Genomic DNA, 27765 nt, shown 5'->3' with positions numbered 1-27765 from the left:
GCAGCAATGGTGGGGATTTTGAGCCAGGCTCAAAGCTGTTTTAGTTTTTGGTTCAACTGTATCCAAGTTGTATCTAGAGGTAAAAATGAGGGTGCTGGACTCTCTGCTCAGCTGAGAAATTGCTTCAACATGAAACTCTTAGACATTAAGGGCCACTGAATCATACGTAACCGTGACAGTGAATCACTGAAGGAGGCCATTTCTAAAAGGAGATTGGAAGCAAAATATCTTGTCATTATAACAGATAATACATTCAAAATAAATGTTGTGGCTAGACTTGCAGACATGACCAACGTACAATGTTTTGCACACAACCTGAATCTTGCCTCACAGAATGCACTGAAATTGCCAACAGTGGCGCCACTACACAGCAGGATCAGATGTGTCACAACCTTTTTCAGATGCAGCACCATAGCCAGCCACCAGCTAAAACACAGATCCAATCCAGCTACCAAAACAAAGGCTGAACACAGATGTTTTCACAAGGTGCAACAGCTCTCGTGACATGTTAGAAATATTTTTTCGAACAACCAGCCATGTATGCAGCACTCACTTCACCAGAGGTCAGATAGAATATAAATGATATGTTAACACTGAGCAAGGCTGACATCACATGCACAGACAAAGTGCTCAAGGCACTCATGCCAAAGAAGGATGCCACCTTGGTCATTTCAGAGGAGAGCATGCTCTGTCTATCGTTGCACCACTTCACGCCAAGCTTGTCATGGGCACAGAAGAAAGTCTGGATGACACACAGACAGTGAAGGACATCAAGGCTGCTATAGCACAAGATCTGGGAAAGAGATGTGCTAAAAAAGAGTGATACACTGTGGATGGCATCAGCTCTTGATCCTTCATAGATTGAAGGATCAACCATTTTTCTCTGAAGCAGTGAGACCTACTCCAAGATGACTGATGCTGTGGTGGCTGCCAAAAAGAAGCAACAGAATGTACAGTAAGTACAATTAAAAATTAAACTTAAAAAAATATGCATTAAACAAATACAAATTAAATATATTTATGACCATTTAGTTTTAATAGTTGGACTTTGATAATTATGTAAAAAAAAGAAAAGGATTAGTTTGGGCTCAGATTATGTGTTTTGGTAGTTACTGCAAGTTTACTGTAAATGCTAGTTTGATTGTTGCTTTGATTTTGTTCAGCAGCAAGAGGAGGTACACAGTTCAGTGGAACAGACTGACCAGTCAAGAGGAGCCTGATCATCACCCACCTAACTATGAGGATGGCCCTGCCCTCGCCCCCCCCAGCCACCTATGTAGAAACAAAAGAGCTCATGTGCATTGGCTGACTTGCTTTGAGTTAAGTTTGCCTCTGCCAAAGACAATGCCGCACCAACATGTGCATGGTGCTGCTACAGCTGAGATTAAGAGGTTTAGAGAGGAAACCCCTTTGTTACTCCCAGAAAATCCTCTCAGTTGGTGGAAGGAACACAAACATGAGTACCCCCAGCTATCCAGAGTGGCAAAGCATTTCGCGTGCATTTCTGGCATAAGCGTCTCTGCGGCGAGAGTTTTCTCCATCACAAGAGACATTGTAACTGCACAGAGAAGTGTCCTGAAAGATGGGCATGTTGACCAGCTCATCTTCCACTACAAAACACTTATATTAAAAGATGGCATTCATACAAACAAACTGAAATAACGTGAAATCCAAGTTAAAAGGATATTAGAATGTTCATCATCCAACTGTAGTTTTACATTTGGTTTAATGTTTTCTTTAAAAATCTCGCAAGCACTTTATTTTCCATTGATATGGGCAGATAAAATAGTAATTTCTTTGTTCAGATTGCACAAAAATAATGTTATGATGTTGAACGTTAAACTTTAATTAACTTCTTGAGAAACTGGCATAAATAGTACAACAGAATGTGAACCTAACCTAAATAATTGTCCAGCTATTATTATTATTTTTTAATCTCATTTAGGCAAATGTTAATTCCCTTAGAAAACTGCATAAAAAGTAATTCTATGATGTTGGATGTTACTGTTAGTAAACTATTTTTTATTCAGATTTTATCATATAGTGGTGTCTTCTTTATACTTTGACAATTTTCCTAAAATTTGATTTTAAAAAATAGCAATATATCGCCTTGCTTACAATTTTTGTCGGGGCATGTCATATTATTGATGTCATCATGGAAGCACCTGCTGTAGGCTCTGCTGCTAACGTTACCACTCCGGTAGCAGATGACGAGTATCTCGACTACAGTAGCGAACTTGGTGAACTCCGTGGTGGTGACGAAGATAACGTTACACACCCGTGGCCGTATTTGCAAGAAATATTTTCATACACTGGATTAAGTGCCTACTGAGAGTCACTGAAATATTGGCATTCAAAAACTCCCCATTCAACCTGAAGAAGCATATCAAGGTAGGTTAAATTAATTTTCATTCAATGAAGCCACTTATATACTTAAGTACACTAAATGTCAGATACTTTAAGACTTTTACTCAAGTAACATTTTAAAAGGTGACTTTAATTTCTACCAAAGTCATTTTGTGGTAAGATACTTGTACTTTTACTCCAGTATCGCTTTCAAGTACTTCATACAAGACTGCCAATAATACATGTTTTCGTTTCGTATGTGTTCTCTTGGTTATGACAAAAAAAAAAACTTGAGATGTATGAAAAATGGTTGCTATAATTAGAAATAACTGAGCTTTACTTAGTTTGTTTATTTAAATGTAAATGTATATTACTTCTAGAAAAAATTATCTAATCAAACATCTTATACAATCAGTTTACATCATCACTTACATTATGCTGCGATGAAAAGTAATTCAGATACAGTACCTTGGCTGACACTTGCATGCTGTTGTCCTGCATGGTCATGATAGCTTCTGAGATCTTGATGTCTATTGGCTCGATAACTGATTCAATGTTGACGGGTCCCTCCAGTCTGTCAGCCACCTGCAACATAGCATCTGTCATAACACAGAGGACATGTGTCAGTTCAGATATTAAAAAAACACTCACTCACTCACTCACTCACACTCTTTCACTCTTTTTTTGTTTATGTGCATACATTCATATGTTCACATCATCCTTGAGCATTAACTCAATATAACACCTTCAGGGTATTGAGCTCTACAATGTGTCAATGTCATGGGTCCAATTTAGGATACAAAGAGAGGTGCTTTCTCCACATGTGGTGACTGCCAATGACTACAAAACACAGAAGGTTAGCCAGACTCTTCATCTCAAACACACAAAGACAAAGAGGAACTCTGGTGTCTCTAAGAGGATGTGTCAAACTGAAAGAGACATTACTTTTTAAGTGCTACACTTACAAATAACATATACATAAAACAAATCACTGATTTGCATAAATGCACATCTCTCAATTTAAGACAGCGAATGACAGGACCTCTGATTTATTCATCTAGTTGCATTAGTATTTCTGCAAACTGTGAAAGTACATAAATAAATGTATCATACTAGTAATTATTTTTTAATTACATCTCAGACATTCAGTATTGAACTTAATTCTTTCTGTCAACCATGACTTCCATAAGCACACCAAAAGCACGCAAATCCTCTTTACCATCACTGTATGAATCACTTAGAAATATGCTGGCATGAGATGAAATCAGCTTCATGCTGTTTGCTGTTGCTGTTTGCTTCTTGTTGATTTTGTCAAAACAATTTTTACAAAAATATTCTATGTGCAGTCTCTATGCAAATTTTTTTTAAAGGCCATGACCTTATTATCATGGCATAAATCAATACCTAAAACAGATTACCCACCAGACTGCCACTTTTCATTTCATTAAAACAATGTGATTTTAATATGTTCATACATAGGAATGGTACTATTGATTGTGTCAGACCAGGAGATGTCGACAGTGAAAATAATGCGTCTGATATTTTCATTAGACTTAATCTTGTCTTTCAAAAAACGAATTGATAATCCACCAGGTCTTGTTTAAGGGGTTACAACTGGTTAAATGGGAGGGCAGAGAGCAGTGATATCAATAAGACTCTCTGTGCATTGACATTCACTGCTATGTGGTGGACCAATCAGAAATAGCCTATTCACACTTGTATTGCCTGCTTCCTACAAAGAGCAGCAGCTGTTCATCCACTGAGCCTTTAGCAACAGGATAATGGCAGTGTATATCAAACTTGATCATAACTGGAACTTTGATGCGGAGTGATTACGGGCCTGTAGTGCGGCTCTATAGGCTTAGGGGGAAAAACATGACGACTGTAAATACTGCTGTGACACTGGCTCCAAATCACATCTTCCATCATTTACACTGGCCAAGTAACTGCATCTTATGCTACTACATCTAAGTATTACTTACTTGTGAAATATGCTTAATTGAACAACCCCTCTTACATACAGTATCAGTCAAAAGTTTGGACACACCTTCCCATTCACATCAATGAGAAAGTGTGTCCAAACTTCTGAATGGTACTGTACATGACAAAACTAATCATTGTAATGCCTTCCACGATGCCTGACTGTCAAAAAAAAGAAGAAAAAAAAAGCATTTTCTAACCTGTTTCCCCTGTTCTGATTATGCAACAGAAATGTATTGGTTATGGTTTAAAGATTGACATTTTGGTTAAAGGAAAACTGACACTGACTGACTGTTGAAACACAAACTCTCTGTATTCTCAAAGCTACATACTTAATGACTGCTGCACTTTGACAGTTGGTTCTAACTTTCTGCAGTGGAACCTGGCATGTAAACGTTACCTTTTTCAGTAAGAAAAGCTCAGGAGCCTTGCAAAATTGACAAATAAGATCATTGGGGTAGTGTGGCTCTCAGAATTACAGTGTAACAGCTGGCACTGAGGAAAACCAATACCACTCAAGACTGCCTTGACCAGCCCTCGCCGAATGAGTTTGAGCTCTTGCCCTCCGGCCTGCATTTCAGAGTGCCTGTCATGAGACCCAAGGAACACAAAGTCTCCTTCCTCTCAGAAGCTATTAACAGGGCAGGATATTATGCTCACTTGTTTGACTGAAGGGAGTGATTTTAGAGGACAGGTGAGTACAGAAGAGAGGGCCCTCGCCTGTTTGCAGAGAGGTGAATTAAAAGCATAAGGATTAACACTCAAACCTTGTGTTACCAATTAATGTTGAATTAAGCTGTGACAATATCAGAGTACACTGTCTCATCCAACCAGTACAGTACCACAGCTACACTATGACCAAACCTCAACAGAGAAGACATGTAAATAGTACTTGACTTGAGATATATACTACTGAGTGCATTTTTTGTTACCAATGTTTTGGTAACTGTAGCCTTCGGTCAGGAACAAATATTGTCAGGTGGCGTCCGACCTTCATTGAGTGTTTCTGCCCTCAACCACTACACTCTCCAGTTGGTGGGCTGGCAGTGATTGGCCAAATCACTGCCTACCTGCTCCTGACCTCCAGCTTTCCTGCTCCCTTTTGCTCCACAGCCAGCAAGAAGCTCGCTCGGCCTCCTCCCACATCCTGTGAGCAACTTGCTTTTTGCTTCTCCCGTCAAGGCCAAGTACTGACAGCATCTGCCATGCCGACTTGGCAGGGAAGCCTCTGCAGCCTATCTCCACCGGGAAGAGCCACACCTGCCAGCCCTTGTCCCTGCTGTCTTGGACCAAAGACTGGTACTTGAGGGCCTTCCTCTTGTGGGCTTCGTCACAGCCCTCCTCCCATGGGACCGTCAACTCGACCAGGACCATCTTCTGGTCTTTGTTCGATCACAGCACGATGTCTGATCGGAGGGTTTTGTGCACCACTTCCTTCTGGGAACTTCAGCCTTTTCCCAACATCAACCGCCATATCCCAGGAATTTGCGGTTTGTAGCAGGCCTGTTGATTATGTTTTCTTGTTGGTGGAGGGCCTGGCACCCTCCTAATGAAAGTGGTTGTTTTTTTTATGGTTGTGCAGACCGGTTTCTTTTTGCACCTCTCCCACTCCAGTGTGTCAGCAAGAGACGAAGGACTTTGTCATGGCGCCACCTATACCGTCCTTGGGATAACACTATATTGCACCCTGATAATATGTGCACCAGCGTCCCTCTCTGTCCGCAAAGATTGCAGAGTGGATCCTCTCTCAGCTCCCAAATATGCAGGTGAGATGGCGAAGGAAGGGTGTCATAAACAGACCATAAGAGGAACTTCCATAGTTCTGACCATGAGATTTTGCACCTGGGCAGATCCCATTTTTTCCAGGCACCCTGGGAACCTTGTTCCACTGTTTTTTCCATGTGCCTTTATTCCTCTCGGGTCCGAACTTCCGCCTGGACTATCCCCCGCCTGGTTCTTACATCCCCATCGCTGAAAATGTGTAGAGCCAAAGCCTTGCCGCTGGATGCATGGGTTGCCAATGATGTCACACAGCTTTAGAGAGCTAATTGCTTGCTCTACCAGCTGCATTGGCTGTCCACTTGCGCCCAGACCTGGTTGTGACACCTGCTCGCCTCACCAGGTCATCATCATGTAGAGGGCCACTGTGGACTCCGAGCCACCTCCTTAGGTGCTTGTTGAGCTTCCTCTCGATGCCCTCAACAACAATCATGGGGAACTCGTAGACTGTTAAGAGCCACAGCAACATGGGGAGGAGGCCGTGTTGGTACAACCACGTCTTGAATTTGTCTGGAAATTTGGACTTGTCTATCTTCGTCAGCCATTCTTCAGTCTGCTTCAACGCATCGGAGATGTTGGTGCTGTCAGCCAAAGATGCATCGAACCGCTTCCCCAAGAACTATACTGGGTTGTTCACAATGGTTGGAATGATTTCTCCCTGGACATGGAGGCTAAACTTGCTGGTAACTTTGCCTGTTTTGATCACCAAGCTTCTGGATTTCTTGGCTGCGTTGTCCAAGGTTTTCAGCACCCATCTTGCTTGGACATGTGTTGCTGTTGTTAACGTGATGTCATCCATGAACCCACGCTTTACTGGTTGGGTGACACCTGACTCCACTGTGGGGCCACGGGTTACACCCTCTGCTGCAGATATAAGGAGGTCCATGCCCATCAGGAACAGGACAGGAGAGATAGTACATCCTGTAGGGATTCCTTTCTGGATCTCAGTTTGAACCCTCCAAGATAGTTGGTGATCTTGTCCTTGATGACTGCAAGGATGTGGTAGTGGTTGAGCCCTTGTTGGATGAGGTTGTGTGGGACTGACCCATAAGCATTTTGAGATCTATCCAGAGTACTGTGAGGTCACCTTTTCTATGCTTGGCCTCCTGGATCAACTGGGTGATCATAGAGGTGTGTTCGATACATCCGGAGAATCCAGGGATGCCTCCTTTCTGGATGGATGTAGTGGTTTGTTGTCATATAGGTGGTCAGTCTTCTTGCAAGCACAGAGAGGAAGATTTTACGTTCAACATTCAGGAGGGAGATTGTTCTGAACTGTTCGATTGTGGAGGATCCTTCTTCTTTGGGAACGAAACAGCCCTCTGCCAGTTTCCAGCTTGCTGGGATTTGAGCCTTTTGCCCAGATCTTCCTCAAGATCTTCCACAGCTTCCGGAGAAGTTTGGGCACTTCTTGTATACCTGGTATGGTATACCACTCGGGCCTGGATTAGCTGATGCTCTAGCTTTCCGGATGATGGCCTGGATTTCCTGCCATGTGGGTTCTCTCCCATTCAGCCCAATCAGCGGCTTCCCTGGTCTAGGGATATCTAGGTTTTCACCCAGCCCCTGGTGTTTATTAGGGTTGCTGTGGGATTCCTCTGCCTTGAAGCTGCATAGCGTGCCAGATTTTTGTTGGTCGAGGAGAGTTCTCGTAAAGCTGTATGGGTCTTTGACAAACTATGCTATCCTTTTCTCTTTCTTCTTTCTCTGCCGCCGAAGATATTCTGCCCTCCTGCATAACTGTTCCCTTAGCTTGCCTGTTAGGTCCTTGATACCCTCATTTTCGGCTGGCGTGCTGATTTTTTTGAGTTTGTTGAGAGTTGTTATTTCACCCCTGAGCCGCTTAATCTCTCTTTCCCTCCTGTTTGGTTGCTGTGATGGTTGAGGCTGGACTTTCCGCTCCAAATGGCCAAAATGCTCCTTAGTGAGCTTGATGAAGTTGTAAGTGAGTCAATCTTTTTGTGTACAGGGCCTGCCAATGTTGCTTCTAGGATGTCATCAAACTGCAACCAGGTGGTGGTATCTGATGATTTTGGCCACTTGATTCTTACGAGTAGGCTGGGGTTGCTGAGGGGAAATTAATTTGATCTGGTCTCTGGTGCTGGGACAGCTCAGGTGCAGAGAGGTCTTCAGCGCTGTGGGGTGCTTCCTGACTGAAGTTCTCCTTCATCTCACTGGATGACTTGAGATATACACTACTGAGTGCATTTTTTGTTACCAATGTTTTGGTAACTGTAGCCTTCGGTCAGGAACAGATGTTTAAATATTAGGGCTGTCAACTGATTAAAATAATAACAATAATAATAACAATAATAAAATTTAAGTGCACAGTTTGCTGTGATGAATTACTTGTTGTGTTCTTAACATAATTGATATTAATGTACAATAACCGCCAAGGAAATATATTCAAATCTTATTTAATAGCATCTTTTTAACTTTGAACGCATTCTCTCCTGTGAACTACAGATTTCCAATAAAACGATTGAGGACTGTCATCTTGAAAGGTTTATTTCTTTTTGCACCAACATAAATAACATACCCAGGCTTATATATATATATATATAAGTGCCAGTTGAATTTCAAAACCATCACAGCCTTTGAAATGAGATATCGGCTTGCACTACTATAAATGATATCATGAAATCATGTCATCATCATTTTGGTTTATGCAGGACACATACAGGAAAGTCATACTCCCCAGCTGTAATCAGCTGACAGCCCGCTGACTGAATCAGTGTTCCTTATCAGTCACACCCCAATCACAGCTATTCTCACAACAAGGCTGTCAATTTAAATAGGACTCCCTCCTACAATGATCACTACAACACCAATGCTGCCACACTCACTGCTTATGCTGTCAAAGCTTTGCCTCCTCCACCCTTCTGGTTCAGAGTCCTAACATGGTTCAAAAGCTAAACTGTCTTACTTTGGGCCCACTCTTGTATACCCATGGGGGTTTCTGCATTGTGCTCCCTGTTTTATTTTAGGGTGCAGGCTAATCCAGGGAGCATTTTACAGTGGCACTGTCAGACCATTAGTTGCAATAAAATGGTTTAATCTATGACAAGAGTGTTCCTGATGGAACAACAATAAATGTGTTCCATGTTCAAACACCAGTTGAATTTCAGCTAAGTCCACAAAAGTCCATGCAAATATAAAAAAAGGAACAAGAAAAGATACTGATTCACACATGGAAGACAAAGAGAGAGTTCAGTATTTAGCTCTCTACCTGAAAAGCCTCTGTAAGACAATGTGTTAATCGAGTTCATTTTTTTAACACATTAAATATTTCAAATTAATTAAAACAAATAATTTTGCCAGCACTATTACATACATATCTGTAGTATTTTAACTGCACTCACAATAAACACAGAAACCTTTTCCAACAAAATTGGCAAATTGACTAAAATCTCACCGACAGACCTCTGGATCATAATCGGCTGATGAGATTTTGCTGGTGACCTCAATCTGAGATTATAACAGTTTCAATGATTATTGTTTGAACCAGAACCATCTTGTACAGGTTATGTATTAATAAAGCATAAACATGTTATTTTCTCACTGAATCAAATGCAAAAGACTGACGGTAACACCAACTGGGCAACAATTTAATTCAGTTGTAGTTCAGGCCACTGTTTGCAACTTTTCAAACTGAAGAACTGTCCAACAAGGCACATGAAAGTTATTCAAACATCATCATAAAGTCAATTCATTGTCCAAAATGAGTCTACAGACTCCTTTCTGAATTGTCAATTGGACTGTAAAAATTAAGGACTATTATAAAAGTCATACTGTACTTTTCTGGAGAATGTAGAATTTTATAATATTCCTATTGTTTCATTTTATATTTGAGTCATGTGCTTATATTGCATGTAATGTATAATGCATGTATTTGTTACTTTACTATATTCTATATATCTTTCTGCCGCAATGAACTTATTGGACTGTTTGGCCTTGTCTCATAGTCAATATGCTGCTCTCAATCTAATGTGGTGTCTGATTTAATCTTCAAACTGTGATAGCATAAATGGAAAATTCAAGGTTAACAGAACCAGTTTCCAGCCTTGTGAGATTGGTTAGTCAGGCTTGCCAAAGTCAGGTTTAGGCAAAATAATTCCAAGACAGCTGCCAAAGTTGGACTCCATTCATGACTCCGGCCATGATCCAACTAGTAACCCTATTTTTGAACAGGTGTTCTGTCAAGAACAGAATTAGTTATGCATCAAGTCTGAATTTTGACCAAACCTGGGGGAATGATGCATCTGGGGATAAACTTAATTGGCTCTAATAGGTTGTTAGCACAAAATTTCACTCTTTTGTAGCCATAAATGTAGCAAAATTACTTATTTCATCACATCCATACATCACTTTTAAGAACGGTGTATCCTGTGATTACTAGTTTTATCTTTTTTATCGTCTCTTAAAAATGAAAAAAAACATAAGGTAGCCACATTTCTTTTGTCTTCTTTCAGACAAACAATTGTTGTAAGTTAGGTATGTGCTTCTACAGTGTACTGAGTGACCAGAGCAGCAGAGACTCCCCTCTTCTGTCTGTTAGTGGCTGTGCCTTTGAAGAGCACTCTTGTTTGTTTACGCTGGAGTCTCAAATTGGGCGTGATGCTTGGTTAGATTTCCATCAGGAGCTGGTTGGAGGTCATTGCAGGGGGCCAGTCCGAGTCCTGTGAAGTCTTCAGCTGCCTATGTTTAGCAGAGTACTACTCCTAATGCTGTGGCTGAAAAAAAGCCTCAATGGAGTTCAGCAAGAGTATAGGGGGGGATATTGGCAGCAATACTGTTACTCATTCCATAAAAGACTCAAAGACCAAAATGATATCCTCAGCTGAGTTCTGACAACCTATTTTTCATATAGCTTAATGAATATTTGATGGATTGTGAGTATGCGTCAGCCATATGAATTGCTATGAGGAAGGGTTACTTCTACATGCTTAAATAACTTCTGAAATGATGTCACATATGGGAACACTTTTAAAAATAATGAGCTGCTGATGAAACGCATCTTAAAAAGTAATCTGTTCTAACCATTAATCATTACTACACAAGGGTAAAGAAAAGCATATATTATAGTACACAGTTTCTTTTTCAGTTTCTTTATGTCAAATAATCCAAACTACACCTTCCCATAGAAATAGTTTTATAAAGTAATAATTACAACATACATATCATTGCTGTCTGGTAGAAACCTTGTATCTCCAAATCTAGTCGCTTTTATTTCTTTTCATGGATCAATGCTATTCGTCACTTTTACTGTCTGTCTGTTGTATTTTTACAAATATTTAACTAATGAAAAGTATGAAAAAGAGATTGTGACTAAATGTTGTTACATCATTGGATCCACTGGATTTTTCATTTCCTGAAAAGTTACAGTTTTGAACATACAAGATTTGCACCTGCCTGCAGTATTCTAATGTAAAGATTATTTAGATTACATTTAATGGACATTATTTCTGTCTCTCTGCTGTCAACCAGATCATATCATTTTAATACTGTAGATTCCACAAATGAGATTTACATCAAAACTGTTTTTGGTACTTTGGCACTGCCTTATTGACATCAAAATGATGATGAGGAAATCTACTGTACAAAACCAGATCTGGTGTATGTATTCAGTTTTGCCTTTCTTTGCTATATATTAATTTGAGCCCTGGATTTTTTCATATTATTGTTTGTACAAGGACCATTGATCTGACCATCCTCTGACTATTTGTATGAATCCATTTAATTCAGTTCAACTTAATATAAATTGTATCTATTCCAGTAGAGTTTCCTTGTGAACAAGTTATGCTTAGATTCAGTGTTACTCACCAAAACTCATTGTGTGTATCCTTGAGGACTAACAAATGCATCAAATCCATTTCCCTCCTTGTTAAAGCATTCCCAAAGCTGATTTTTCTCGCAAGTTTGAATCCTGTGTTGTTTACATAAGTGTTTACTATGCTGATTTCTTCTTCCTCTGTGTTTTTGTTGGCATATTAACACCACCTGCCAATCAGTGGAAGTGTGAAGCCATTGGCAGGAATGTGTGTATCATATCATGTGGGTATATGTCCTCATTCATGTTCGTGAGACAAACAAAACAGGGACCCATTCATTAAAAAAAGAATCTCCATAACGCTACTAGAGGTCAGATACTCCTCTGAGTACCTTAAGATTTTTGTTTTTAATAGAAGTAGATGTTTACTGCAGGATGGTGCCAGATTTGTTTTTCTATTTTTGCTTCAGGCTACATGCTTGGTTATTCTGTAATGAAAAAAATGTTTTTTTCCTCACCTAGAGGGATTAAGAAAGACTCCAACAAACTACCTGCAGAGTCTCTTGGGGAATAGCAGTCATTCATGTGTGAATCTGTGACAAATCAACAACTTTTATGTGAAGATGTTGAGAGACAAATAAAAAGGTATTTCTCATTAAAAATTACCCTCTGATTTTTAATTTCATGACTGTTTCACAGGTGTCTCATCCCACTGGCGAATCAAATTGTCTCAGTTTACTTTTGGTCAATGCGTAGTCAATACAATTCTGACATGATTAGTGGTGCTGGAGGATTCAATAAATACACCCACTATAAGATCAATTTCTGTCACACTACAAGATTCATCCTAAGCAGGTCACTATAAATTCAGTTTTAATATACATGCACCCTAGTTTCTTTTCCAGAATAGAGAAACTACACAGTTTAGAATATTGACAAGAATAACATTGACAAAAGATGTGTCAGTGCCCTCCTTCACTTTATTTATAATTTTAGTGATGATGTTTACTTTTTCCGAGATATAAAGTTATTTAAGCAAATTAGCAGGATGGAGTCAAATCTGATGTTAACGTTATTCTAAAAAAAACATATTTGTGATTGGGAGTTCAGGAGTCTGTAGTAATTTATCTTCTTGTTCGCAGACCATCACTAGGATCTCTCCCAGATTTCAGAGGTAGAAAATCTTGGTCTATAACACACTACATAAGCCAGGCGGGTACCAACTGAAATGAACCCTTAAGAAAAAAATCTTACTGCACTCTGCATGTCAGCTCTGGAGTTAATGGGACCAGAGTCCCATTTACTTGTGCAAATTCAGTCCAGTCGAGGCTTAGATTGTGTAAATCTTTAGGATTTACAGGCATATCACTCTCACAGATATAAACTGGTTCATTCACTGGTGTGTATGTTCTGTTATTCTCTTAAAGTAAATCTTAATTTTCTATGTGAATTAGAGCAATAATTCTCTTTTAAACGTTTATTATTGCATCAATTTTTAAATTGGCTGTATAATTTGTGATGCACTCAAACTTAGTCAATTGGAAAACTTCCCTCAGCTATAGTATATGTTTCCAATGCACATCAGTAGCAGTTTTTTATGGCAGCAATTATCCTTCCAGTGTTGATATGAATTAATCGAGGGATAATTCTGTGGTATTGGAAATGACGAACATAATGCAAAAAGAATTACCACCCAGTGCCCACAAAAACAAGTCTGCCCAGTGATTCAGAGTTGCTGTGATGAAAATGGAAAGAATAACTTTTACCATCTGCCAGTGCAAACTGGTGCAAATGTCGACATACAAACACTATGAATCCAACAATAGAATTTGATGAAACCCTGCATAAATCACCTGAGACAGATGATTATTCCACTGCCAATGGTTGTGTTACTCTATATACTGTAAATTGCAATCATCATGACAAATATTATAAAGAGACAGAACATGAATTAGATCTGTTTCTTTCTGTGCATAAATATCATGAAGATATGGGAATCGATGCATAGATGTAATGCAATTCTTCATTGGTTTACTTACAGTGTATCACACACAAATGGAAAAAGAAAGTTTAAAAGATTGTCATTTTTTATCAACAAATTCAATTAGAATGACATTATTAAGTGTTTTTGTTTTGTGCAAACACAGGTTGATATAGCCTAATTCTCCATAGAGAACCATAGAATTCATCTAAAAATTATGAGCAGTACATTCGAAATAAATCAATGATACTGGATGACGTAATGCACATGGCTGATGTAATTGAATCAACTCTGCAACTGCCTTTTTGATCTTGTAGCTCCATGTCAGAGAGACATCACTGTGTCGCTGCACATGCTTGGGGACACAGTTGCTTGTTTACATACTTTGCTAGTTTGACAAGCTGAGAGGAAAACTAAACTGGTTTTGTTCGGCGAAGGAATAATGTGTCACCTAAATAGAACAAAAGGGCTCTTTGATGTCTTGTCTATCGCTGATGTTTCCTTGTTTTTTTTTTGTTTTTTGCTTTCACAGTAGATAATTGCTACCTACTAGCACCTGCAAAGGCTTCATGGATGGGAGTGTGCCTCTCAGAGATTATTATGTCAGTTCAAAATACTGAAGACAAAGACAGAAAAAATGTGATAAAAGTATCACTGTTTCAACTTTAAAAAAAAATATTTGTGCATTTCTTGTTAGAGCTGAGCACTATTACTGTTTTCAGCACCACCATGACTCTACGTTGAGTACAACTGATGGATCCACATTTGATTTTTTACTTAAACTCCATCTTCATCACACATTTAAAAAAGATGCAACTGATGGAATGAAGATTGAATATTGATTGGTGATTGAGTCAGTGCATTTTACATGCACTCCATGCCTACAAGCAGAGGAAAGCAACACCTGGATTACATGTGAACAACTTGGTGGTTTATCGTACTTGCATTAAGGTTGAAATCACACGAGTAAGCACTGTATCACTCGATTATCAGAGATGTGTCACCCATCAACAGAGCTTAAAGTTCTCAGGCACCATGCCTGATTCATGTATAGAGTAGTTTTACATTAATATACTGATTAATTCAATATATTGTACACATTTCTCCCAGGACAACTTTTCAGGTTCACAAATCTTTTCTGGCTTTAATCCCTGCATCAGTCTTTGGAATTAGTCTTCTCATATAAATAAATAGCATAGTTAAGTTTCCTTTGTTTTTAAAATGATTTGCATTAGATTAAAAAGGTCATAGACTGAAGTTGATGCAAACCAATATGAAGGAGAAAAGAGTAGCACTCTTTAAATTTAAATGTAAAGAATTAAATAAACTTTATATGATAAATGATACATTAATAAATTAATGTATTAGTTTCAATCAGATGAAAAAAAGATCAAATATAGATGAAGAAACAATATTAAACTTCAAAACACAGACACTTAATTAATATAAACATTCAGAAAGAGATAAAAGAGGAAACTCAATGTATGCTATCAAATCTGGATAAAAAAACTTCAAAGCAAGTTTGTATTCACATGTATTGCTATTTTCTGTGGAAGTATGAAAAGAGATTTATGTGCAATTGTATATAAGAAAATAAAACCACTTTTCTGGGGACTATCGCTCCATATAACCGGTCATCTTTTACTTGACAAAGACAGAGGTAGCACAGGCCATCAAACAGTTAAATGTTGAGAAAAGCCTGAAAAAGGTCCTGACAGCCTGCCCACTGAGTTTTATCACTTGTGTATTGTTAAGTCGTAAACATGTTGACTTCCATATATAATGAAGGTCTGCACAGTGGCTGTATGAATTACTCTATTTATGAAAGTGTTTCTTGCTTATTGTATATCAAATGTGATATAGGTGATATGATATATAATATAGATGATTATAGACATCTTACTATTATGAATACTGACTATAACATTTTTGATAAAATAATTATGAATAGAAATCCAGATGAAAAACAAACATGCAATTAAAGGACATGTAATGTGGGAGAACCTTAGAATTTTCAGAGATTTAAAAAAAAAAGAAGAAATAATTCAACTTTCTTTGTGGTGACATCAAAAGGGCTTTATGTTACAAGTAATACAATAAACCTGTTAACATGTATTGCCTATATTTCTTCTCCCTATTAGCCTGAAGAGTTACATACATCCTTTCAAACACAACCACAGTGACAATGTCTGGATTGGAAGTCTACTGATTAATTGGCACCAATATGGCATTTTACAACTGTTTCTCATTGAGGCTCCATACACAAAGTCAAGGTAATCAGGGTTTGCCTGACAATTATAAGACTCAGGCACAGTGCATACATGCTTTTTCAAAGCACAAAAGCCAAATGAAATGAAAAACTATGCTGAGAGCAAATTATTAATTATGTATTTACACAGTTGTTGTAGCCTTTGACAGACCACACACACAAGTTTTACTTCTGTTTACGCACCATATATATGTAATACATATATACACCATATATATGTTCACATTATCATCATCAGCAATACTCAAAACAAAACCCTCAGGGTGCACTCTGACATAACTAAGGATACAAAGAGAGGTGCTTTCTCCACATGTGGTGACTGCCAATGACTAATAAACACACACAAGAAAACATGCTAGAGCTTTCATCTCAAACACACAGACACATTTAGTGGTAGAAATAGATAGAGATACAGAGAATGTGGTGTCTCTAAGAGATGTGTCAAACTGAAAGACATTACATTTCGATAGGCCCATGACCTTATTATCATGGTATTAATCTATACCTTTTCAGCAAGCATGAACATGTAGAACATAGATATTTTGACCACAGTTTCCTGGAATGTTTTACAAAACCACGATGCAGATGTTAAAGGGGAATTGGGAATTGTTATGAACAAGCTAAAATGAAAGCTGCTTGTATGTAGCCTAAATATTTCATTTCCTTTGCAACATATCTTAACATTTGGCAAATTATTGCAAACTTAGCTACAGACTGAGACAAACCAGCCCCATCCACCAGCAGCAGTCATTCATACAGCTACTTCGCAGAGGATAGGAGGAAAGACTGATAGTGACAGATGTGTCTGTTCTGTGTTGTTCTTTTTTTATTAACTTCACTTCTATTGTGGTGTCAAAAATATGGCTTTTTTACTGACAGTTTAGATTAGTTTCCAGTGAGATATTAATGAGTTTATACAATGGTTTTGCTTTGTAGACATTACTGTTGCCGCTCTGAAAAGAATATTCAATTATATTTAAAATATCAATTGATTCTTATTCTTTCTTTTAATTTATTCTTTTAAAAAAGAATTATAATTTGAAAAAAAAACAAAAAAAACCCAAAAACATTCTTCAAGAATAAAAAAAAAAAAGCGGTAACATCACTGGTAAAGAACCAGGCTGATAAGATTATGGTAAGACCAAGATAAAATCCTTACAGGTGGTTAGTGGCCTCAACCAGACTTTGAGAGGATCAGCAAGTTTTAGGTATTTATTACTTTGACTTAGATGTTCAGTTCAAGAGTTATCCAGTTTCTAACAAAGTCAAAGACTGTTCATTTCTGACAATGTCAAGCCTTTAGTAGGTAGTGTTATTGCTGTAGTTCCCTGGTGGTTACTAAAATCCACAGAGACCCTGCTTCTATCCAGCATGTATTCCATGTTCACTGCACAAAACTGTTAATTGTACATTGTGGCAGGACTGTCTTAGAAGCAGGAGGCCAGACTCATAATCATTTAAACATACCACCCCCCCCCCCAAAAAAAAAAAAAAAAAAACAACAACAAACTTTGGTCTAATGTGGCTTTGTCATGTTAACTATACAGCTTACTTTGCTGTAAACGTACATGTACAGTGTCTTTTTTACTACACCTTTAGCCAATCAGAAAATGTTTAATTGAATGGTCATATAGCTGAAATGCACCAGCAAAACAACTTTTCTGTACATGTAGATACATTGATTAGTCAAACAACAATCATTATTCAAGCAAAAATTCAAAACTTTACTGTAGCTAGCTCCAGGCTCTCAAATTTGAAAATGTGTCGCTTTTTGTACTCTTGTATTACTTTTCATTTAATATTTGGGGGGTTTGAACATTTGGTGTGACAAATTAGACACATGACATCTGAGGACGTCACCTTGGACTCCAGGATGTTGTGAAGTGATGGGTGTTTTTCAGCATTTACTAATGTTTTACTGACCAAATCATTAATCAATTATTCGTGAAAATAAGCAGATTAACCGATAATAAGAACAATCATTGGTTGAGGCCCTTATTTCATGAGATTTTAGAAACTATATATATAAACTAGCTGAAATAAATAAAGATAACTTAAATGCTAAAATTTCAGGTGAACGTATGTTACATTCATTAAATAATGGTAAACTTTCAATGGTAGATTATTTTGAATCAGTCCACTCCGAGAGTGCCCAACAGAGACAAACTGTGATAAATCTGTGGATTAATTTTTGTCCCTACAGCACTGAGCTGCCTGACCTTTGTTTGAAGGGCTTAGTGGATGAACACATTAAGGGCCCCATTTTAACGATCTATAGTACATGGCATGAAGTGCGTGGCACAGGTGCCTTTGGGGCGTGTCCAAATCCACTTTTGATATTTTAACGGCGGAAAAATGGTTACTGCACCAGGCGCATGGTCTAAAAGGGTTGGACTTAAGTCCCCTCATTAATCATAGGCGTGTTTTGGGCGTAACACACGGTAAACCAATCAGAGTGTCATTTCCCATTCCCTTTAATATCCAGGAGCTGTCACTTTGGCTGATTGCTATTATAACGGCGCATTTACCCAGCAATGCATTTCAACAATATAACATAAGTTACTTTTGCTGAAAAGAAAGTTGGCTGATGAGCTGCTAACCTCACATTTAATTCATATAAAGGAAGAATATGGACATATAACCAACCAGTCTGATGAGTGTAGAGGTGTGTGTGGTTATACTGCAGCAGCCTGGTGTCATCAGCTGATTTAATAAACAGTGAGTGGCTGTGTGTAATGGCACTGTGCTCTGTGCAGCATCTCAGAGGCTACAGACTTTCATAGGTTGTTAGGACTGTCTGCAGCAGCAATCTCCAAGGTGGTGAGAAAATGACAACTGCGCCGGGGGAAACTAACAAAGACACATGCGCCACGCCCGTCATCTGCTGTGCACCAACAGCAAGATGGGGCCCTAAAGCACACACGCATGCAGTAACAGATTACAAATACATCATGTCTTTATAAGTGTGTTCAACATTGCTGTGACGCAGTTGTTTTATTCTCAGAACTACAATGGCCTGCAGATGCTCAATATTTTATCAATGAAATATAATTTATGAGTAAGGGAGTCACCATGCTTTTGTCAACCATTGTCAAATCAGGGTTGAGACAATACATCTCAATTTTGAATACATCCATCATAAAACTCATTGGTCAAGGTTCATGTTGAAGAAGCTTACTGTTACAAGCAACAAGTGGGAAACAAACCTCACCCTTTCAAGTCTACTTAGAGCACTCCTGTCTAAAAACAAACAGTGCCAAAAGCGCTCTGCAAAAAAGATGCCAGAGTCAGTTCCCTGTAATTCTTTTTCCAGTTTGCAGCTGCAAGAGGTGAATCAATTGCAAAAGCTTCTCTAAGTTGCCAACATATTTGTCTGCCTTTGGGAAGTCTCCACAGGCATTCTCTCATGTACTTACAGCTGGATTGTAGCTCAGTACCCAAACGCATACTTCTGGATAGAATTTTTTTTATTTATGTTTTATTGAGGTCTTATGACTGTTTTTCATTCATTTGAAATATTCTTTTTACATTAATACTTTTCTCTACCTATACCACTGCAGGACGCTGCTGCTCACCAATGTACTTTTTTTTCCTTTTTCCTTGGGTTAGGATTAATTATATTCATTTTATTGGTTTTAATATGCACAGTTATCTGTATGTGCATTTACTCACTTGTCTCTTTTTCCTTACATGTGCAAACATACGAAACACACTTTGTCTTAACTCAGTAACTATTTGGTTATAATTTGCCTATAACAGGGCGTGTGACATTTTATCTGATTTTATAAATATATTTGATATATTGTGTAATTGTATTTATATATCTGAGACTATAAAATTAGCATTTTAATGTGAAATAAGTGAAATTAAGATGATACATTTTTAAGATAAATATTACAAGAAAATAGAATAATAATAACTGAAAACTAATGTGCAACTCTGTTTCAGCTAATGGCTCACTTGAACTCCTGCAGCTGCAACTGTCTGACAAACTGCTGCTTTTATGATTTTCCTGATAAAATTATGAGCGGCATTCGTAAACAAGCTAATCAAGTGGACAAGCTGTGGCTAATTGACCTTATAAATAATGTCTATATTATAACTATCTACACAATAATTGGCTCCTGATCCACTGATAAAAAAAAAGGAAAGGGCCAGTGGCCTTAGGTTAATAAGCATTAGTTTTACACACATTTCTGTCAAAGATGATGTTTGGATTGATAACAGATTAGTTTAATTAGTTTAGCTGTTACTGACACCTGATGTCCTCCATGTTTTGCTTTTTGGGGACATTTTTGCCTACTGTCACAATCACTCATTTGGTTGAAGTTAAATTGGCACGACACGCAGTGATTGGAAATTGGCTTACTAGCTAATTTTTTTTACAGGTACAGAATAAGATAAGATTTTTGTCCTCATTTGGATAGAACCTGCTTCCAGTTTTTATTGTAAACTAAAATAATGGCCTACTGGTTGTAGCCTCATATTTAACAGACATGTATTAGTGGTCTTCTTATCAGATTTTTTCTTTTTCTTCGAGTTTTAATAGCAGGTTGCAAATCAGTAGTAGATTGGCAGAAAATACATTTCCCTGTTGCACTGAAGTAATTAATTAGATGATTGTACACTTTCCATGATGTATTTCCTTGCAGATTCCCCAATGTAACATTGTGTTTTTCACCACCTAGTACTGACATTAATTCCCTTTATACTGTACCTGTTGCAATCAATCAGTATATTTTGACAGTTTCTGGTTTATCACAGTGTGTACATAATCCCTCCCTCTCTCCCCATATTCCATCAATATCAACATGCTTTTGAATACTGTAAAGATGTCTTCTTGCATCAACAAAGTCCCAGTATTCCTCCCAAGGTAGCACATATAATCTTTTATCATAATTTTTACCTCTGCTTAATTAACTATTTGTATGTCAATTTGCTTTTTAATGATTGCCAATGTGTCATATTTTTCAATACAGATGTTTCTACAATTGTTTGTCTTTTAAGATACATGACAAACGTTTTATTGTATAAAACATGTGCTCTTTAATGCTTACCAATATGAATAAAATGTTTTCCTGAATTAAACATGATAAACATCTAACAGGAATACAATTAAGCGTGACTGTGTGAGAAGGCAATAAAAGAGAAGAGTGTGGCTGCGTAACTATTCTTGCCACATGAACAGAAAAAGCAGCATTTTTCAGATTCTGCACAGCCATAAGCAATTGGCAAGAAAAGATACTGAGCTCACTTCTCCAAGGCTAACTGAGTCACCCAGTCGTCAGCACTCTGACAGGCAGGAAACCACCAGCTATAGCGTGTTTGTTCCTGTCATGTCTGTTACTGAGACCATCAAGCTACATACTCAGTCAGTGCTTGTGTGTGTCTGTTAAAAACTCTTAGGTTTAACTTAAAGAGGCAGTATTAGATGTCATATTTGAGTCAATTGAAGTATGTGGAAGTTGAGTGACAAGAGTCTTTGCAGTAATAAAAGGTAACACATTTTCTACAGGACCATGCAAAGAGGACATCTTGTAGGCTACTCTGTGCAGTAAAGCTGAGCATGAGCTTAGTTTCCGCCAAGCTATCTATATCATTTAAAGTAAAGCTCTGGCAGGGTGTTTGTCTTCATAATTTCACAGACATCACAGAGAGTCCTTCTTAGAGGACAGAAAAAGAAAAAAAAACACTGGCTTGGATTCTTATGAACTAAGGGGTTGTGGGGAGGTCTAGTTACACTGGGACACAATCCATGCAATTAAAAAGAAATGAGCAAATAAAATCAATGAGGATCGCTTACACTGTGGTGTCAAAGGACTCAACAGAGGGCAACACAAGCCTATATCTTAATTAGGAGAAATAATGTGTACAGAAGCACAGGCGAATCCATGCAGCAAGGGAGTATAATGGTGTTTACAAAGGACTAAATAAAGAAAAATAATAATAATAATAAACTTTATTTATATAGCACTTTTCTTAACAATGTCACAAAGTGCTTCACAAAAAAAATGCAATAAGACAATAATGAATGGATACAATGAAATAAAAAAAAATTACAATGAGATAGAGACTTTAAAAAACAACAAAAAACAGTGATGGATTTAGCAAACCTAATCACATCTGAGTACATCACTCAGAGTTTGGGGGTCTAGACAGGAGAAGCCGGATCGCCCTCAGTCACAAGATGGGTCCTGGGATTGACCAACAAGCCACTACCGGCTGAAGAGGGCTTATAACAGGTCAGTAGATCTTTTATATAATGTATATAAGACTTCTCATTTAAAGTTGGAAGGAATTCATTACTTTTACTGTATATGTCTATTAAATTATTATATTAAACCGATGACACTTGCCTGTCAAAAAAGGTTGTTGTGGTGTAAGCCGGAAAAAGTAGTGAGTGAATAACAGCACAAGTGTCTCTCTCCTTCTCTCACTCTCTCTCTCTCTGTCTCTCTCTCTCTGTGGGTATTTTAATAAGGTGCTGACAAGAAAAATGATAATGATGTGTCTGTCATGATGCAGAGCTGACTAAATTTGTCATGATGGCAGGTGACGGATGGCATGGTATCATCCATTGGCCAAACCATGAATTCTTTCCCTAAACATTCGAGCATGCACACACGCACGCATGCACACACACACACACACACACTCACATGCACACACACACACTCACACGCACTCTCTCTCACACACACACACACACACACACACACACTAAAATCACAGGTACAAGCAGGTAAATTAAATCCTTTTGAGGATTTAAGATCATTGTTAATTGACAGCATGTATTTTATTTGCAGTCTGAAGGACATGAAGTCATTATGATCACCTATACTGTATAGATTATAAACAACTGTGTTACTATGACTGTAGCTTTGAACTGAATGACACGGATGGCTGTAATCATTGTCCTTTCTTTTGAATAGGGATATTGTACTGTATGTAGGCCATTTCAAAGTATTCACCAAGGTCATGATTGCCTCAGTGTTACAGATTGCATGAATAAATATGGCAGTGGCATTTTCTGTTCCGCTCGCTCCCCGATAATCAAACAATAACTAAACATGTATACTAAAACCATCAATTTGTTAAATTTAAATTCAAGTCAAGTCAAGCTTGTAAGTCTTCTTGATTTGTTTAGTGTTACATATCTCATAAATACTTCTGGTACTGTGTTAATGTTTTGTGTTAAGTGACATTGTAATGGCTTTGGAAAGTGTTTATGGCAACCCCCTTTTATTTTGAAATGAACTTAATTCTCAAATGTTGACTTCATTGCTTTGGCATGCTTTCAACTAAAATCATGTTTTGTTGTTATCGTTTATGTTCATTTTCATTTTCATCTTCATCCTCTATTCGATTACAGAAAAATAAATATAAATATAAAAATAACATTTTAACATATGCGCTCATCTACTGTAGTTACAAACAAGAAAAATAAATAAAACACTTCATACAAGATTTATAAAGAATTCACAAGTGTGGTACTGTATGTATAATAGAGGAAGCACATCATTATTAAATGTTTCTCTGGTTATATGGATATACACAAGTATATAATTGCTTAAATATCTCATTTTGTTTTGTATCTAACAAAATGTGGCATTATTTTTTAAATTACAATGATTTCAATGCAAATGAAAGAAAGTCAGTATAATCTGTTGAATCAGTTACTGTGGAGCAACAAGACATTACTGTAAGTATATTTATTGTTGACTTAATGCAGAAGACCTACTCAACTGTTGCATCTTGTTTCACACTTTCAGCACAGGCAAAAGACACACTGTCTTCTACTGCGTTTCATCAGATGAGATACACTTTTTATGGCAAAATGATGACATACATTCCTTGATCTTCACTTTTCCAACAAAAAAAAATCTGCCATGTGATGTGACTTTCATGTGTTGATGTGCTGCGAATCAGTTTTTCTTTTGTATTTGTTGTCAGCTAGCGAGAGAGAGAGAGAGAGAGAGAGAGAGAGAGAGAGAGAGAGAGAGAGAGAGAGAGAGAGAGAGAGAGAGAGAGAGAGAGAGAGAGAGAGAGAGAGAGAGAGAGAAAGAGAGAGAGAGAGAGAGAGAGAGAGAGAGAGAGAGAGAGAGAGAGAGAGAGAGAGAGAGAGAGAATAAGGTGCACTCCATTTATCGTTTCACATTTGCTGAATGTTGTCTGACGATATGTAAGCAGCAGTTAATGTCACCGTGTGTTTTGTGTTTTGGGAATGAGGGAACATGAAGAGAACATTTCTATAAATGTTTAAGTGGAAGCAGAAAAAAACAACAGTAAGTTCATACAGTCCTGTTGTAGTGTACTGAGCTGGAAATGAGCCATGGACACACACAAACACACACACACACACACACACACACACACACACAGACACTCACACAGACACACACACAGACACACACACAGACACACACACAGACACACACACACACACACACACACACACACACACACACACACACACACACACACACACACTTTTGGCCTGGATGGGCTTCATGCTTGTTCCATTGGAAATGCTTACCTCATTTATCATTATCTTGCAAATTAACTCAATTTGATTATAAAGGTTAAAGAAAAATGTTATATATAGTTTCCAAATAAAGAAAAGTACGCTTGTCAGTGTTCATTTTCCTTCTTCCTCACTGGAAGCACAGCTCATATTTCCATATAATAAACAATGTCATAAAATGCACCACCTGCTGAATTTTATATAATACACCCTTTTTAACGCAGCCATTTTGTCATAGTAGGAAAAACACAGGTGTAACTAATGACATTAATAATGGCACTGTTCAATGACACTGTTCTATTCAGCCATGCCAGTGAGTCAGCATGCACAGTGGCAGGGACCTTGAATTGGCTCATCTACACTGAATGCAGCTAGCATTCATGTTATTAATTACACCGTGCATTCTTCTAGGAGGCTATGACATGCAGGTGTTGTATTTGGTGTTGTCTGTAGCCCTGATGTTGCTATGCTAGAAATGTCTACATATTTATCTTGTGTGTATAGCCTACTAGATATAGTCCAGTTTAACCTATAAGAGTTTTCTGCTGGGATTCTTGACTTGAATGTTTAATGTGTCATTTGTCAAGGCACCAAAAACACATGTTTTATTCCACTAATGTGAAAATGAGCTAAGATCAAATTTGTACATTGGAAGAAATTATCTGGTTTTAGTTTCCACTCGTCATAGAGCAGAGCTGTCTTGGCTGTTTTTTTTTTTGTCTGTTTTTGAAAGCAGGAAACATTTTTTTATTTATTCCATAAATGTACTACATTCAACTGGATTTAGAAAGATTATAGACCATTTTCAAAACTCATCTCTCTCTTCTCTCATGCTGTGGGAGGTTAAAACTAAATAAGAAAAGATTTGAATCTTTTTTCTCCTGTTGTCTTATCAATCAGTGGTATCAATAGTGACATTTAAAGCATGAAAAGGTCCACAAGTAAATGTCATTGAGCGTTCCTAAAAAGTTGAAGGCTATGCCTCTAATCTAACCTCTAATAAGTGATGATTTGAAGGGATGACAATGACAAACTGTGAACAGGCTTAATCCATAAATTTCTATAATGCAGAGATGTGCTCCAGTGGTGAGAACTGACCTGTGATACATTTAGAAGTTTTCTTTGAAAGGCAAATCAATATTTCTTGCAAGCTGCATAGTAAGCAAATCGAAGTTCTTTAGCAACAGATAATGAATACAAAATGTCAGCAGACATCAAAAAATGAGTCTTTCATATACAGTAGTGAAAATAAACATCCCTTGGGTTCTAAATGTCTAATTATGATACCTTCAATAACACAGTGTCTTTCCATGGGAAAAAAACAAACAAAAAAAAAAACAGAAGAAAACATCCGCATGAAAACTTGTGAAAATTAAAAATCCACATTTTCTATCGACTACCTCAAGGGTGTTTTTGTCTAACCAGATTCATCATTCTGTTGCAACAACAGCTTTTTCCATTACTGTCAAGCCTAGCGTCCCTTTGCGGCAATAGATGTGCCTCCTCACAACTGAACAAGACACTAACTTTTTAACACATGTCATAAAGCTGTGAGACATCTCATTCAGTGCATAGGGGCCCGTGTTGATCTGAGACTTCAGACGTGCCATCCGAGAGAACGAGCGGTACGTCATCTGATGGTTTCTTGAACGACAGGCCTGTCACAAAACAGCCAAAAGCTTTGAAGTGCAGTTCACTTGACACACAGTCTTCAGGGATGTCACAAAAAAAGGAAAAAAAAGAACATCGCCCCATTTTTAAAAATCTGTTAGAGTGGTTGGGGGGGCCGGTTGGGGGGCCGGGGGGGTGGTTTGGAAATGGGGTACATAACAAATAATGCACTGGCCTACAAAAGATCCAGAGGGAACACTCTATGTGCCTCCTTGGTGTCCATTTAACAGGAGGGCTTACAGCAGCCAGCTACTTACAGACTAACTGAAGTGCTATATTACTCACTGAGCTCAGCTGGAAACACTATAGAAAATGTGTTTGCCTAGGATCTGCTCTCCTTTATCAATCCCAAACAGCAGGGACCAGAGCTTTAAGCACTATGCCAGGGTTCCAGCAATATCAAAAAAACATTTCAGACAGAAAAAAGAGGGAATGGTTGCACAAATAAGATTTCAGTTTTGTCTCTGTAAATCCTTTAGAGTGGAATCTAACACAGCACATCCTACTGAATTCCCACAGAGACTATTCAAAGACACTGCCTTGGAAAAGTAACATGCAGACTTAGAAGTACAAGCTCAACTAGGCACACAAACAGACAGATAGGCAGCCACACACACAAAGATAACTGAGAGAAGATGAGAGACGGGTGCAAGGGCACTCGTTTTGCATCTAAATTCAGTGTTTTTTTTCTTACCAATGAAGAAGTTCCATTCAGCATCCAGGTCGGCCTGGTTTGCTAGACAGCCCCTCATAACGTTGTGACAGTAGTTGTGACAGGGTTTCAGCCCAGGCATGCCGCGGCAGTATGGACAGTACAGCATCTTGGTCAAGGCTCTGACACATGCTGGTACTACATTCACCTGCAGAGCAAAGAAAGATTCTGCAGTTATGTAAAGTCTTTTCAACCACACAAGTGACATTTTCATATTTAAAAAAAACATCATTAAGTGTACACCATTGCATACCACAGGCAGCACAAATAAAATAACCAATAGTAATGAATACAATTCCCAGTTGAAACTTGGGGGGGAGGGGGAATCATACACATTACAAGTCTGACAAACATCCTCACACTACATCACATGTTCTGAAGCCCTGAAGTGGGAAAACCCTGCAGATAAAACTGTATGACAAGATGAGATTTACAACTCTGTCCATCTCAATTCCTTATGAAGACTGTGCCTTTTGTTGTTGGGCCATGTCATTGTAAGGGCTTGAGTGAAGGCGACAGGATTCTCACATCTGCTTCCCTTCAGAGGTGCGGATGCAGAGCGAAGAGTACATCTGATAATTGGCCTGTCAGCCTCTGTATTCATGCTTGACTTTAGATTTTGTCCAGCACACACTCCGGAGACTGCTGTGTGTGTGTGTGTGTGTGTGTGGGGGGGGGTGGCAGATTGGTCAGTGGTATTCATAAAATGGACCGTACAACTGGAGGCCACCTA

At 38.1% G+C, this 27765-nt stretch overlaps 1 protein-coding gene across 1 annotated transcript in view; it reads right to left on the bottom strand.

Moving 5' to 3' along the window:
• Nucleotides 1-27765, bottom strand: part of gpc6a (glypican 6a) — a 148908-nt gene that overhangs the window by 31791 nt on the left and 89352 nt on the right. The window contains exons 4-5 of the mRNA XM_053318172.1: nt 27015-27180; nt 2815-2945 (exon numbers count right to left, since the gene is read on the bottom strand). Of these exons, the coding sequence (XP_053174147.1) occupies nt 2815-2945; nt 27015-27180 (297 nt within the window). The remainder of the gene's footprint in view (nt 1-2814; nt 2946-27014; nt 27181-27765) is intronic.

Source organism: Scomber japonicus, chromosome 1 (assembly GCF_027409825.1).
Source record: "Scomber japonicus isolate fScoJap1 chromosome 1, fScoJap1.pri, whole genome shotgun sequence".
Lineage (NCBI taxonomy): Eukaryota > Metazoa > Chordata > Actinopteri > Scombriformes > Scombridae > Scomber > Scomber japonicus.
The sequence above is the reverse complement of the archived record's forward strand: the minus strand, read 5'-3'. Positions and strand labels throughout refer to the sequence as shown.